Consider the following 16,794-nt stretch of genomic DNA (forward strand, 5'->3'; position numbering starts at 1 on the left):
AGGACACACTCCTGAGTCTCACAGTGCAATCACAGGGAACAAATAACAACACAGTAATCCAGATGTCAAATCTAAACACAAGACTGGCAACAGCTATCAATATCACAATGACTCAATCAGTTGCTAAGAACACTGATGAAGATTTGTTTATGAGTAAAAAACAATTAGAGTTTACATTCTACGATTACACATATTACAGAAGTTTTAAGGCTGGCTGTGATTTTTTTTTAAATTTTACACCAGAAAAACATACCTGGTGGTACCACATCATAATGTCTGACGTGTTTGGTGTTTTTGCATGACTAGCCTAATTGCTCCAGCTTTACCAACACTTGTGACAGCTGTCTTTTATAGCGTGTGACACCGAGAAGGCAAATTGTCTGTTTAAAAATAGACAAATGACTAAATGAGTGTTGTCTAATGAAAGGAAACACAGGACACGTGAATGTGATGTTGATTGCTAACTGCATACTGTGACACTCTTAAAGTGGCTATATGTAACTTTCAGTTTGTGTTGATTCTAGTGGCCCCTTTGGACAAGTGTAGTCCAAAAACAAGTAGTGTTTTTACCACACCTGCTGTTGTAAAGATCTTTTCTTTACGCTGCTGTATTACCCAATGTAGATTACTGAGTTAGTGTTAACTGGGAGGTCATATAGTTGCGACGAATGTTTTGCTCAGACAGAAAATAATTAATTTACAATAAAACAATAAGTTACAGACGCATCGTTGCATTTCAAGTGTTGCTTACGGTGACTTTGCCTACTTTGGATGTGTCGTTAGCTAAACCGGGTAACAACGTTATCACCGTCACTGTGTCTCGCGAGCCAAAGCATTAAGATTTAGTTGTAGCAACGAACGTAATAATAACTTAGATTAAAGCAACACTAGAGCACTTTTCCCGCTTCGGTCCCCCTACAGGTTGGAAGCGGAATTGTCCATTACCGCTGTCGTAATGTCTCATTCGAACTACAGATCCGCTACCCGATCCGGCAAACTTGCATAATGTAATGGAATGGAATGGACAATTCCACTTCCAACCTGTAGGGGGACCAAAGCGGGAAAAGTGCTCTAGTATTGCTTTCATATAGCGCATTTCATGAAACCCAAGGACGCTTTACACAAGTACAGGGGGACAAGGGAAAAGAAAATAGTAGGCCAACACGGACTAAAAGGAATAAAACGTCCGCGCTAAATGGAAGGGGGGGCGTAATTTAATGTCGGCTACTGACCTACAACCACGTCGCGCATTGTAAAGTTATTTTATGAATGAAATAGACATATTACATACCTGAGGGCCAATTCGGGGTCGGTTTTGGAATCATTTACAATCGCGTAATTGTCTCCATCTGTTGAAAGCCCGGCCTAGGTTGACTCGCGTTTTCGCCTGTCGTCTTCGTTTAATTTCCTTCTTTTCTGTGATGGCCATGCCCCAGTATCAGCCATAACTACAGCAGATAACTTCTACAATAAAATAAAAATACAACTAGGCCTAGCCTATATAAAGAAATTTACTGTCACCTTTTACCTGGCTGGATACGCTAACAGGCTTTTCCGGTGTTACAAAGAAATCTGTGACCCACCAGAATGTGTGCTCTGTAGTGCTGTCTACTTGCCGTAAATCATTCTTCGACTTTGTGGGAAAAATCGGACCCGAGCAATGGCACTAATGAAAAAACTACGTAAAAATAGTGTTCTTTTCACTGTTAGTCTCGTATGCTGTTACAGGTCATTTAAGATCATTATATGAAAAATAACAGTGTTTCAGAAACACTGAAAAGTTACATATAGTCACTTTAAATTATTTTTATTTGTAGTATCGCTTTACTTCCACTATATTCTGTTAGTAAGCATGGCCAGACATCTCATATTGTGTGGCCATGTTCTTACGCATTACATATGCACACATCTGTGCGTACGCACGGTTGATAAATGAGGCCCCAGAGTTAGTTGACGCAACCCAGGGCAGCTGATCTTCACGTGGGGTTTCACACACTCTAAGGGTGCACGATATTGAAAAAATGTGATATTGCGATATCGATAATGAATATTGCAATAGATATTAATTTCAATATTTTTAAACATATGTAAAATTACCAAAGTTATGGGAAAACGCATCAAAATAGATTTATAACAAATAAAACAAGTTTTCTTATAACACAAGGTTTATTTCAACTTTATTATGTCATATTGGACTGGTACGTGTCTACAGAACAGGACATGTTTTACTGGTTGGACAGTATAAAATAAATAAAAAAAGAGCATGTCTATAGAACGGGACATGTTGTACTGGTTGTATATACACTACAGTATAAAAAACAATGCAATGCACATCTGTTGGCTTAAAGCCAAAGTATTTCCAAGCTACCGAGGAGGAGGCATTACCCTACAGTCACATTAGCTACAAGAGACAGAGACAAAGCGACAGGCTACCATTCATTTTCAATGGGAGTGGCCGTTTGGCCACGAGCGACTGCCAATCAGAGTGAAGGCAGCGTGAACGCAGCGTGACATATTTCAGTGGCTCGATGGAGACTAAGAAAATAATTCAAGATGGCGGAAAACGCTTCAGGACATCGTATTTATGTATATATCTGATATGTTTGGCATTTAATCTCATATATTGTGTTACTTTTTATCGAGAAATAAATACTTTTAAATCCAAAAACATCGTTCTTGTGACTTAACAATACCTCTGAAGTAACTTTTAAGACGTGGTTTAAGGTAGCACCGGAGAATTTCTGTTTACTGTTACCAAGCAACCAGGTGTAGGCTAGGCACGCCCAGTAGCGCCCACAAGCGAGTGCATGACGCTCTTTTTTGTAGCTAATGTGACTGTAGGGTTACTTTTGGCCTCTAAAGTTTCCTTTCGATCTCTGTTATTTCGTCGTCTCCCAGAGCAACACTCATTTTCTTACTTTTGTGTTCTTTTTGCTCCACTCTTCGCTCTCTCTTTAGGTCCCTTTCTTTTCTTTCGCTTGGTTTTATGGTTCTGCGGAGGCTCCACGCAGCTGATGTTTATACGTGCTCTGGTGTGTGCGTCGAGCCGGCATGTGTGTGTGTGTGGTAGAGCGAGGAAGAAGTGAGAGAGTGACGGCGATTTTCTTCGGAGTGAGTAGCGACTCTAGAGTCCTAGTGAGAGAAACAAAGTGTCTCCCCTGTTCTTTCTGACCACGGTGGGAAATCTGGAGCATGAAAAGTTAACCCTCTCCTTGATTTCATGTTGTTTATGGAGAAGGAGAACCAGGAAATGAGTCGGGGGAAATACAACGCTACCAAGTGATGTGTATTTTTCGAGAGGTGCATCAAAGAGTATAGACGTAACAAGAGGCGAAACTCAATGGAACTGCAGCTCCGCCATCTTGGACTGAATGTAACACAACGTTCTATTGAGTTTCGCCTCTTGTTGCTTCTATACTCTTTTGTCGGGCGGAATACAACGCAAACAAAATATTGCGTAATTATCGCGAGACTTTCAGTATAATATCGCGCAACGTGACATCGCGATAACGATATTGAGTCGATATATCGTGCACCCCTACAACACGCTGTCCTCATCTCCACAGCGCGCGCACACACACACACACACACACACACTTCAGAGCAGGCGGCATAAGGACATATGTAATCATGGTGATATCACTGGCCTTGTCATACAAACTCACAAATCAATTGCTGCTGAGGACTGGTGTCACACGTCCAGAGCTGCCGGCAGAAGACTTACAACAACACAGGGACACACAAGTGTAGCGACATCTGCCAGCACCTTCTGGAGCACTTTGGTTGTTGTTTTTTTTTACCAAGCTAGTACTTCAGGTTAGCCAATGATAGCAAAGTGGCTTCGTTCCAGTGATATCAGTTGTAACGTTACTGTATGTATAGTTCAGTTCAGGTATATAAACGGAAGAATAGCAATCTGACCTCTCCCACTGTTTGACCAAATATTCTGGAGGAGGAGCGGACATCTGTATCACCCTGGTGCGGAGGACAAACTCAGCTGAAAAGGAATATTTTAATTAGTACATTCAACTGACTGAAGCAGCGTCAAGTGTCGTGTCCATACATTTTATTTCTATGATATAAACCTTTTCAACGGTTTCAATTGCTAGGCAACAGCTAGCAACTTTGTGAACTTGACTGGTACTTTTACAGTAGTAGGCCTATATAATGTTGAATTACATGATAAAAGAAACCCCACTCTGATAACAAAAAAAAATAAATCATAATAAGATTTTTATTAGAGATGCACCGGCCGGTGACCGGAATTGGCCGGTTTTCACGTCCTCGGCCATGACCGGCGACCGGCAGGTCAGTCTGACATATGCAGATTTCATGCCGGTCAATGCTACAATTAACTGACAACAGAAGTTATACAAGTTACAGTTCTTAAGGACGCACGCACACACGGACGCGACAGCACAGTCACTTTTTCCTTTCTCTCAACTTTTCCGCCGTGTGTCGCGCGTACCTGCTCGCGGTGTGAAGCGCGTATCCGCGCTATTCTCGCACATGTAGGGAACCTCGTGAATTAACCTGCAACCACCGGAGGAAAATAGGGGAGGGTCGTGTCTTTTTATTCTTTGCTGAGGGGAGGATCATCCAACATTTTTCAGGGTCACCCAGCTTTTGTATTCATGAAACCGCAAAATTTCAAAGTGGCTTGTTTGGTGCATATTTTTCCATGTAGCTCTCTCAGTCTCGGCCCTCCTTAGCAACCAGATGGGTCTGACCCATGAGTTTGCTGGGGGGGCAGGGGAGTACTGCCCCCCTGGTGGCTGAAACGGATAATTGCATTGTTTAAAAAATGAATGGAATAATTCTGGCATGATCAGATATTTTATAAATATCTTAAATAACACAAAACAACTAAAGGGTGGTAGGTAATACATCAGATTTCATACACTGCTTTAGTAAAAAAAATATTACCTGGCTGACGATGGGAGCAGCAGGACGCAAAAAACGAAAATGACTGTTGTACTATGTCTGGACATCTTACCGTACGCAATAAAGGTTTCCTAAATGCCACATGTGATGTCAGCTTAGTAATTGATTGCGTGTTTTGTGTAGATTTGGACTTGTATACGTTTATTCCACTTTGTTTAAACGGCGAAGTGGAGGAAGCCTAGTGACGAGTCCATAGCAACCAGTTTGTGTGTTGAATATTACCCAGAGTGCCTTGCTGAATGGTCTCAATATTTTCTTGTTTTATTTCAAGTGAATACTAGTTTACTAGAGGAGTAACTTAGTATTTGAAGTAATGCAGTAATGCAGGAATTGTGCATTTAGTTTCCATGCTTATTTTGTTTCCACAACAATGTTAGTGAGTAAATCTACTGAAATGGCCACCACTCCATAACAGATTCAGCGTCAGATCAGAATGCAGAGGTTTAGTCTCGTATGACATAGCTGTAAAAAAAACAAAAAAAAAACAATGGAAATCTGTATATATTTGCCAAATGCAAACCAATACAGAACGTATTGATAAATTGTTGGGGGGGGAGGGTCATGCCTTTTTTCCAAATCGTTTTGGAGGGTCATGTCTTTTTTGGCTAAAAAGGTCCCAAAACTCCTCCGGTGGCCCCTTAAATAAATAACGAACGGTCCCTAAAAAGATAGAAAATAAATATTTGTGTGTGCTGTAAAGTGGTTAGAACAAATGAAATCGGAATCGGCTAAAATCGGTATCGGCTGGCCTAACTCAAAGAAAATCGGAATCAGCCTAAAAAGTTGTAATCGGTGCAGCTCTAATTTTTATTGACATTTATTTTTCTATTCGTCATCTGTCATATCATTTGAACAGTTCATTACATTTTTGGTGCTTTTTTTCCAACTTTGTTGGCGCTTTTCTCAACGCATTTGTCGCTGGCTGAGGAACTTTTTTGGGGCTTTATGAGGCCCAAAATGTAAGTGAAAAGACGACAGACAGTATGAGACATGCAATAATCGTTCAAAATATTTGACTTTTTCTCTTAAATAAATACATATCAATAATCTCTACATGCCGGGCCCTTGATGTGATTCTCATTTTCCAGTCTGGCCCTTAGGGAAACTGAGTTTGACACCCCTGATCTATATGATTCCTCTCTTCCTTAGGTGAGGATCCTAAGCCCCTAGGGGTTTTCTTAATCTCACCTGCACAATCTTTGTTTTTCAATATTTCATTTTTGTGAGTGTGTTACCGGCAATTTCCATTCCATAGGTTTCCATTAAAGTCAATGTGTGTATTTCCACTGACTGCGGAACGTCTGCGTCCCTACTCCGTCCCAGCTCCGGCGGCCCTCCAGAGCAGATACGCAGAGCTTCTATTTTTGCCGGACGCCGGTGTCATGCCAAGGTACTTATCCCCGCCAGGATTTGTATCCCCTGGCCGCGGAAGCGCGCGTGCACTCAGAGCGGAGCTTCGGTCCCCCTACAGGTTGTCTCATTGGAACTACAGCTGCAGCTAAAAGTTACATAGTGGAAGACTCGACAGGGTTTTCCATAGTAAGGGTCTCATTTATCTACATAAATACGTGTATTTGTCTGTTACATTAAGGCGACGTGTGAATTGTTTAATGCGTCATTTATTATTGTGGATTAATCAACAGCGTTTTCCAAAGTTCCATATTGACATGCTCCTTAGCTATAGGCCTATCTACGTTAGTCATGCAGGTTAATGAACAATATTGACCTGAGATAATATGGAAAGGTCTGTTTTTTTCTAGCCAAACTTACATAGGGGATACACATTATATCAGGCCGTTTTTCACCTGATATTTTGTGTATCCCCTCCCCTAACATGCAAAGGGTCTGTCCTGCCATCGTGTGTGTTATTGTCTGACTTTACCAGGTCACAATAAATAACTTAAGATAATATGGAGATGCCTGCTGTTTTCTAGCAAAAGTTACATAGGGGATACACAAAATATCTGATGAAAAACGGCCTGATATTTTGTGTATCCCCTCTTTAACTTTTGCTTTAAAACAGCAGACATCTCCACATTGTCTCAGGTTGTTTATTGTGACCTGGTAAAGTCAGAAAATAACACACATGATGGCAGGACAGACCCTTTGCATGTTAGGAGTGGGGATACAACATTATATTAGGTGAAAAACGGCCTGATATAGGCCTAATGTGTATCCCCTCTGTAATTTATATGGCAGACAGGTGAACAAAGCAGTTAATTGAAAGGCCATATTAAACTAAATTAAATTAAAACATAAATCACGTTAGAGGGCAGGGAGGGATGGGTTAGCAAAGACGAGGAAAAAATATTGTTCATTAACCTGCATGACTAATGTAGATAGGCCTATAGCTAAGGAGCATGTCAATATGGAACGTTGGAAAACACTGTCGATTAATCCACAATAATAAACGACGCATTAAACAATTCACACGTCGCCTTAATGTAACAGACAAATACACGTATTTATGTAGATAAATGAGACCCTTACTATGGAAAACCTTGTCGAGTCTTCCACTATGTAACTTTTAGCTGCAGCTGTAGTTCCAATGAGACAACCTGTAGGGGGACCGAAGCTCCGCTCCGAGTGCACGCGCGCTCCCGCGGCCAGGGGATACAAATCCTGGCGGGGATAAGTACCTTGGCACGACACCGGAGAGTTACGCAGCAATTCAACACACGGCAGATAGTGCGGGACAGGAAGTCGAGCACAGAAACAAAATAAAAATCCGGTTAATTTTCAAAGTAAAATACACCGTGCTCACGGTGGATCATATTTCCATGCACTACACCTTGAAAACACAGCACAGGGTTGTTTCCCCTCTACTCCTCTGGATGGAAACAAACTGTTGTTGGTTTTGTGGTTCTATTCTACGTGAATTCGCGAGATATTGTGGGTCCTCGTGACTACAGCTGTCAGTCATGGCCGCAGCCATGCCGCAACAAATCCGGACCTAGTGGGTATTGACCATTGACATATATATAATGGACCAACAGATCCTGTTGCTCTGGACGGAAACCAGTGAAGGCCATTAGAAGCACTTTTCTGGTAATGGCTAGCGTTACTGCGCAGCCTCCAACTGAGAGAGACGACGTAAATGTGCCGTGAGCAACGTGTCTGAAAGTTGTAAGTCTTCTGGTAGCTGTGCCAAGAGATATCTCAATCATTCCGAATATTGCAGAGACGGAGAGCATAGGTATATGTAATGAGATAACATAGACACAGGCTAATTATTGCTAACTAAAATGCTAGTTAACATTAGTAATTACACTTAAACAGCTAATGTGAGGCGAAACTGCCTGTGAGCTTCTCCTGTACTATATGGTAATTCCTCTACTATGCGACAGTAAGTCGCGTGGTTATGACACAATCGTTAGCCTGTTTTTACAAAAACGTCTGCTACGGAGCCAAAACGTGAGGTACAAGGTAGTGGAGCCTTTTATATATTGTCGTGTTTCTTTAAAAATAAACAATGGACAAATAGAGTCTTTAAACGCTTCAGATGTAAAGTTATTCGCTGTCAAAGTGACGTCAAAATGAATGGCAGTCAATGGAATGCTAACGGGAGGTGATGGCTTATTAGCATCAAAATGGCGCCATAGGAGGTTCGCGGTCCGAGGAGAAGCTTACCCCCTTGGTATTGGCAGAAGTTCCGCATCCAGGGGAAATCCACAGTTATTGTTGTCTTGATTTGATTGTGCAAAATAAACAAATTGAGGATTTTTGCATACAAACAGCATAAAAACATGTCCACAGATAGAAGTTGAACATGCCTGTGTGAACGACTGACTTAGTGAGACACAAATAAGAAGTGCTTATAACTTTATGTTACTACCATTGACATATCGGTTTCCGACTTTGACCTCGGAAAATCCGAGTTCCAAGTAACATATTGACTGTAAACAACATATGTTGTTTACAGTCAATCTGTTACGTGATTTTTGTTACGTATATGTATATGTTACGTGACAGGGATGAGATGGTTTGGGCTCTTGAATCATGCTAACCTAGCGTGATTCAAGAGCCCAAACCATCCCATCCCTGAGCCTCTCTCTTCTCTACAGAACGCACACTAATGTAAAAGACTTAACGTAGCTCCGTTAGCATGCTGCTGCTGCTACATAGGCTGCCATTAGCTTTGGTTGATAATGTAGCATTCGTTCATATTTAGCAATATGCTGCACATTATTCGAAGCTCAAGTGGATTGTTTTGGTTACACATAATCTCCATAACTTTAAAAACTCACGTAAAGGCTGAAGGGCTTTCCCTCTCTTTCACAAGCAGTGCTCCGTGTGTGTGAGAATATAAACAAAGTTACGTGACGCCTAACCTGGTCGGGAGCAGGTTATGTTGGAGATTAAAGATCATCCGGTGTTAAAGCGCCGCCTTCTGACCAATCAATACTCGGTTGATAACGGTGTCGCTGTTCTTAGAAGATCAGGTAGAGAGAGAGAGAGAGAGAGAGAGAGAGAGAGAGAGAGAGAGAGGGGTGGTCGCTCATAAAAGTTAAAACATGTAGAGACCGACAACCCCGTTCACATTCACTGATGGGTATCTTTATGAAAGATTTAGATTTTTAAGCGGAGGGAATTACCGTGTGTTGCCAATACGCACATCGGTTAGAATTATGTTTTGATATTTTTTTTATTTTCTCTCACGTTCGCTTACTACTGCCAGGGTTTCAACTGAAATAAAAGGCTAAAGCAACGACAGTTCATGGAAAGCAAAAATGTAATTATGGTCAGATCTTGTGCCTGACTGATGGGGTCGTGGAAGTGACCAGTGTAGTCTAATGTATACTATTATAGTGGGTGTACTGTAGCTTACTGTATATTGGCCAGAATCTGCCTTTGGGGGAGGAAGGGCGCATATCATAGTGGGGGGGCCTGGGTGTCCTCCCCCAGGAAGTTTTAAGCATCAACGACTTCATTTCCTGCATTCCGATACACTTTAATGCACCAATTTACGGTAAAAAAAAAAAAAAAATACCTTTATTCAGCCTATAGATGATAAGAAAAAAGCACGGATGACGATTCAAAATGCATCAAAAATATAATGGTAAGTAGCCTATGTTGTTACGTGTCATTGGGCATTTTTAAGTGGGTAGCCTATATAGAAATCCTGGAGCTTACTATCACGTAGACTACACCACTGGAAGTGATATTGATAGGATAAGTGACGTAAAACAGCGTCAGCTTTTTTTGCCAGCTTTCCTTCCTGCATTTTGCCTGTAAAACGTGTTTGTGTTCTTCATATTTATGTAATAATTATAGTTTGCTCTTCTTGTTTAAAATATGGTAGATGTTTGCGATTGGTCGTGGTGCGCAAACACCGCCTCTTTTATGTGAACGCGCGCGCTGCTGGATTGGGAAACCCTGGGTTGACTGAACTAGTTGTTAAACACCGTCGTGACACAGGTTATTCGGGGGCCACGGTTGTTAGGGTTAGTGAAGCCGGGTAACTGAAAGAAATCCAGGGCATGTTGATCTGGATCTTGATCTCCTTAGTGACCAAAAGTACGAAGAAGACATAGCGGTAGGTAGGTAGGTAGTTAGGTAGGTAGGTAAGTAGGTGTCATGGTCAGAGTAACAATATTTGTTCAATCAATAGAAATATAGATATATAGACAGATAGATAGATAGATAGATAGATAGATAGATAGATATATAGACAGATAGATAGATAGATAGATAATGTAGATAAGGTAAGATAAGGTGGATGGTTGCAGGTAGGTGGGCGGGTAGTTGGGTGGGTAGGGTGGGATGGTGGGTGGGCAGTTGGGTGAGATGGTTAGGGTGGGTAAGTGGGTGGGTGGGTGGGTAGGGGTGAGATGGTTAGGCGGGACGTGCAGTTAGGCAGGTAGTTAGGCAGGCGGGCAAGCAGGTAGGGTGGGTGAATGGGTAGGATGGTGCAGTTAGGTAGGTAGTTAGGTAGGTAGATAGGTAGGTAGGTAGGTAGTTAGGTAGGTAGGTAGATAGTTAGGTAAGTAGGTAGGTAGGTAGGTAGGTGAAGTAGGTAGGATGGTAGGTAGTTAGGTAGGTAGTTAGGTAGGTAGGTAGGTAGTTAGGTAGGTAGGTAGGTAGGTAGGTAAGTAGGTAGGATGGTAGGTAGTTAGGTAGGTAGATAGTTAGTTAGGTAGGTAGATAGTTAGGTAGGTAGGTAAGTAGGTAGGTAGGTAGGTAGTTAGGTAGGTAAGTAGGTAGGATGGTAGGTAGTTAGGTAGGTAGGTAGTTAGGTAGGTAGGTAGATAGTTAGGTAGGTAGGTGTCATGGTTAGAGTAAAGAATCAGGGAGTCTGACCTGTTTTCTTTTGTAGTTTGTGATTGTCATGACATTTGTCAGAGTTTTATCTTCAGTATCGGTTTTGAATCAAAACAAAAGAGCAAACAGACAGAGTACTGAGCTAGAATATGTTTAGCTGACCGTTTAGTCCTCAATATTAGCTAGCTGAAGTGAGTTTGCCTACTTTTAGCTAACTCGGCTGCATGACCATGGAGAACAACGTTACTGAGGAGGAAATCACTTCTGGCACCAGAAGCTGGAGGGATTTCATCAAGACATGCTGGCCTTACATTCTGGAGAATAAGTTTCTGTTTTCAAATCAAGCGGCTGTTATCCTGGGTAAGTGATAACTACATAGGCATACTTGAGTTTGATAGCAGCTGTTGCCAAAAATTGTGCCTGCAAAGTATTAAGAAAATAAATTCCTGGTAGATACTTAGAGGCTCTCAAATGTTTGTTCATAGGCAGCCGGTTAACGTTATAAGCTACAGACTACTCTGGTCTCAGCAGGTTAAACAGCTTCATCTAGTGGACAATTTAAATCATTACAGTTTTATTTTAGAGTGGCCACAATAATAAACCATTTACAGTGAGTTATTAACATTAATTTCTTTGACGAATGATCATTGATTGTGTGTATCTACAGACATGAGACACATGATGCAGACAGGACAGTTAAGCTTCATCCTGAATCCTTTCAGAGCTGGGGAATCAACTGCTGATCTCTTTTGTTTTACTGACATTCTAGTAAATGCATTCTGCCTGACTGTGTGTGTGTGTGTGTGTGTGTGTGTGTGTGTGTATGTATATATATATATATATATATATATAGTATATAGTTATAAAAGGTGGCATTATTAGTAATGTTTGTAGGTCTGCAGCTCTCACTAGTGTCCTTTCTAAGGTTAATGGGAGGATTCTGATAGACAGGTTAGAATTATTTATTTACTTACAAGTGATTATGAATTTGGTTTGAAAAGTAGCATGGCACGGATACAGAATGTATTTGATCAAAATGTTGCTAGTTACTATTGCAGTTCCACTTTGTCCATGGTTGTCTTGGATAAATCAAATTTTTCTTTTATTGAATCAATAGAGATGTATCAGATTCATAGATAGTTAGAGTAGCACCTACAGTAAATATCTGCTTAGAATCCAGCTGTGACAGTCAGACAGAAATGCACTCCATTAGATGTTTAAAATTGTATCTGTTTTTGTGATCTTTTTTTATTTTTTATTATTGACACCTTCAGACATACAAAACAAATTACACAACGTGTGACCGGTAATAGCAGATGGTGCACAGAACAGATAAACACAAATTGAACAAGAACAAAAACCCTAGGCTAGCATACACTTTTTTGGACACACCCCTGCAAAGGCAAGGTCTTGCAGTCTTAGACTTCCATTGAGGTTTTGCTCTATTCCTCTCCATGGAACTGTAGATGAGGGGTCCATCCACACTCTGAGGGCCCATAGCTGAAAGGCTCTGTGATACATTTTAAGGTTGGGGAGGGCCAACCTCCCGTGTTTGTGGTTCATTGCAGGATAGAATATTTTCGCCTAGGTTGTTTATCATTCCAAATATACTGCCGAATTAAAATATCAAGTTTCTTCCAGAAATGTATTGGTGGGGGTAAAGGGGATCATTGTACTTAAGAAATTCACACGAGGAACTATATGTCCATTTTAACAACAGCAATCCTGGACCGCAGTGATGCTGGCAGCGCAGACCAATTGGCCAGATCCCTTTGAGCACTACTTAATATAGTTTCATAGTTGTCCTGGACAACTCGCTGTAGCGATGTGTGCATGATGATGCCCAAATATGTTATTTTGCTTTGGGTTGGTATTGTAACACTAATGGCAGATGTCACATGCCTGTTGTTCAATAAAAAAAGATTAGATTTATTCCAGTTAATTTTATAGCCAATTGTATCTGTTTTAAAACTGACCAATCAGTCTAAATGTGTTTAAAGCATATAGGGATACGCATTTCAGCCTAAATACGACATAGGGTTTTATTGGTCAATGTGTCTTTGCTTAACAATTTAATGTGCTTTATGGATTTCCACCTGTGCTTTATGGTTGACTGAATAGAAAACCCCCTTTTTGTAAAAAGGTTTGGGTTTTGTTTTACCTCTGTTATTCCCAGCTATTTAAACCCTTGTGCTGAATTTCAAAGATTTCTTTGTTATTGTCTCACAGGCATTGCCCTGGGCTTGACTCTCAAGGCCTATGGCCATGTGGACAGCAACATCCAACTCTACATCGGCTTTCCAGGAGAAATGCTCATGCGGATGCTTCAGGTGGACACCGTTCCTCTCATTGTTACGAGTGTGATAATGGGTAAGCCACAGGTGTAATGCTCACACTGTTAACTGTTACATTTGGTTATACATATTGTACACACTGCATTTAAAAAGAACATACTGGTGGTTTGACAAGTTTAAACTTATTAAACCTATATAGAGTGTTAAACCTTCAAGCGAGTCTTTGTAACTTTTGATGAACACCAGCCACTGAGGCCACATCTACCTAAAGTTAGCTAACATTAGCCACCATGAGCTACTGGTTATACCAGACCAAGTAAGGCCTCAGCAGCAACACTTCTGAATGTATTGGAGAGAAAAAAAACTACGACTAAATCATTCTGAAAAACTGAAAGTAAACTAAAACTAGAAAACACACTCTGACAGTGCACTAAAAATAAACTAAAATGAAATCCAAAAGTCAAAACTAAAATAAAACAAACATTTATTAAAAGTTGAAACTTTTATAACCTTGGTCTCAACCAACCCACCTGAAGTCACTTGTTATTACTGAGATGTAACTGTGTTCCCCTCACTCTCCATTAACTACTCTTATGTAAGACTAATACATTACCTTGACCCTCCATACTGTAGTCTGCAGATTGTAGCTCATGTTGTTGTTTTTCCTAGGTGTTTCTGGACTGAGCGTTCACTCTTCCAGGAAAATCGCTCTACGTTCTACAGCATACATTTTGTGCACTACTCTGATAGCTGCGATTATAGGTAAGAGAAATATTGGTCATTGGTTTTATTAGGAAAAATGCCCTTTTTATTGATGAACAACAAGTTTCCTCTTTCACTTGCATGTGTAAATGTACTATTTAAAACTCACTCACTAGCCTTTGTCACCATTATAATTGCAGTTCTTTTACAACCAGGTAACACATTTACTAATTTCTTGCATGATCATCTTCAAGAATGTGTTCTTGCATAAAATGGATAGATAGGCCATTTCCATTCAAGTCAACGTAGCAGAATGGTCAGAGCAGCAGTCATTGTTATGTGTACCATTGCCATGGTAACGTATAAACTTCCCTTAATAAGCCGACTTGCAGCAAGTCGCTGAGCTGAGGTTTTGCAGTAACGGAGCAGCGGAGTAGTAACGTTACGAGGCAGAGAGCCAGCCGCTACATGAGTCAACTTAAAGGGATACTTCACCAGTTTAGCATTAAGCTTTGTATCAGCAGAAACACGGTAGTATTTTTGAATGACCGTGCTTCCCTCCCTCATGTCCCCCTGAGAGGGGAGATCTCTGTATTGTGGGTCTGGAAAAATGTATACCGATGACTCAAAAATCGTCGTTTTACGTCATCGGTATACATTTTTCCAGAGGCAAAGGACTACAGCCAGTACTTCCGCATAGCCCATAGGGGGTTGGACTCCGGGCTTTTTCCGGAGATTGCCGAGGTAAAAACGAGTGTCAACCATCTTGAATCATCGCTTAGCTCCATAGCTTTATTCATCCCGAAGGAAATTTTAGAACAACAATTATGTGCATTCAAATTACCGCACACGTGTACCAACGGGATACATTGGTACAGATCGGAGAATATGCAGGACACTTTATTACAGACGGACTACTCGACACAGCTTCGCCCGCCTGCTATGGAGACCAGCGGTGTTGCTTGATGCCTCTGGCCGGTAAAGGGACATCATCAGCGGGGGACGTTGAACGAGTTTGCTGGTGGAAAACTAACGTTAGCCGGCCACCTGTTCCATCAATCCTGCTTGCAAGTGTCCGCTCATTAGACAACAAACTGGACTACATCCAACTTCAACGAAACTCCCAACGCGAGTTCAGAGACTGCTGTGTTTTTGTTGTTGTGGAAACATTGCTGAACAACAGCTATCGCTGGGTAAGACTAGTGGAGGTGGGCTGTGTTAACACGGACTGGTGCTTGTATCCAACTAACTGCTAACTGCTGGTGGAGTTTGTGACTGTTAAATGCCGACCATTCTACATTACACGCAAATTTGTATACTCGGTGATACAGCCCACCAAGCGCTAATGCTAGTAGCTAGCTATGTGTTAGCTGAACTTTACGGAGCATATGTGTGTGCACTAAATGTAGCCTGTTTCGTATGTCGTTTTTATATAATGTCGTTTTCATATATTTTAATTGTTTAACCAATTGAGCCACGGTGAATGTGGTTGAAATGACAATAAAACACACAGTTGAGTTGACTGTCTCACTGTCTGTCTGTAACGGTAGGCGTGGCTTGGGAGTAGACGCTAAAGCAGCGAAGCAAGTGCATTCTGGGATTTGGTGTCTTTCATCCACATGAGCCATAACACATTTTCTGGCTTTTTTGGCCTAGAAGCCACCAATTTCTAAAAAATGTTCACATTTCTACTGCATAAGTGACCCAATTTAAAGATATATTCATCTTTCCAACGGTGAAATATCCCTTTAACTTCATGCTTCATCCACACAAAGCACATTGCTATCGCAACTTCTATGGGGGTTCAAATATGCCTGATCAAAATGTGATTGACAGATTTGTTTTTATATAATTAGGTATTTTTTTCTTCTTGCTTTTCACAGTTTAATGCCATGTGAACAAATGTTTTTTTTTAAATGATTTACAGTAGTAGCTGTAGTATTTCCTACTCAGCCCATTTTAATCTAGCTGCTGTGTTTTGCTCATACTATATCAGTAGTAGCTGGGGAGTCAAAGTTCATGAGGATAACCAAACCCCAGCGTCATGTTATTTTATACTAGTTGGCTACTTATTTCTTATCTCTACTAAAATTAAGGTGTAACACAATCAGAATTTAGTTTAGTTTATTGCAAAGTAGGTTCTCGCATACAAGGAATTTGCCTTGGTGTTGTGGTGCATTAACAAGAAATGGCTTACAAGATTTTTATGAACAATCACTGTGGACTCTGGATGAGAATGTGTGTGTATGTGTGTGTAATGTGTCAGCATCATTTTACACAACACCCTCTGATTTAAAGCGTTAGAAAAAAAAAAAACATAACAAAACAAAACAAATTGCGGCAAGAGCAATAATCGAACAGTGCTTCCGGTTTCATGGCTAAACACACAAAATGGCCACCACACTGACAATACGTACTGATCATGCATTATGTTGCTAAATCAAATTTAGACAATACAATGCAAATTTCATGTAAATTGGATGTTTGTCACATGAGGCTGACACCTTGTTAACAGCAGGTGGGGCTATAACTATGAGTCAATATTGGCATGTAGATGTCCTCAGAACTGAACTCTTATCATGCTGTGTTAGTG

The 16,794-nt window shown here is 40.9% G+C and overlaps 1 protein-coding gene and 1 pseudogene across 7 annotated transcripts in view; one reads left to right on the forward strand and one right to left on the reverse strand.

Moving 5' to 3' along the window:
• The window catches only part of LOC144527559 (endonuclease V-like), a 100,386-nt gene extending 90,998 nt beyond the window's left edge, over positions 1-9,388 (reverse strand). For 5 of the 6 annotated variants that reach the window (XR_013502835.1, XM_078265729.1, XM_078265699.1 and 2 more), the window contains exons 1-2: positions 9,192-9,388; positions 3,922-3,997 (exon numbers count right to left, since the gene is read on the reverse strand). Coding sequence is in view for 5 of the 6 variants with exons in the window: in XM_078265729.1 (XP_078121855.1) it covers positions 3,922-3,965 (44 nt within the window). In the remaining variant the exon portion in view is untranslated. The remainder of the gene's footprint in view (positions 1-3,921; positions 3,998-9,191) is intronic. The other variant, XM_078265707.1, reaches the window with a different exon arrangement.
• Positions 9,389-11,030: 1,642 nt separating this feature from the next.
• Positions 11,031-16,794, forward strand: part of LOC144527553 (excitatory amino acid transporter 3-like) — a 30,795-nt pseudogene continuing 25,031 nt past the window's right edge. The window contains exons 1-3 of the transcript XR_013502834.1: positions 11,031-11,565; positions 13,435-13,575; positions 14,169-14,261. The product of XR_013502834.1 is annotated as an excitatory amino acid transporter 3-like (transcript). The remainder of the gene's footprint in view (positions 11,566-13,434; positions 13,576-14,168; positions 14,262-16,794) is intronic.

Source organism: Sander vitreus, chromosome 2 (assembly GCF_031162955.1).
Source record: "Sander vitreus isolate 19-12246 chromosome 2, sanVit1, whole genome shotgun sequence".
Classification (NCBI taxonomy): Eukaryota; Metazoa; Chordata; class Actinopteri; order Perciformes; family Percidae; genus Sander; species Sander vitreus.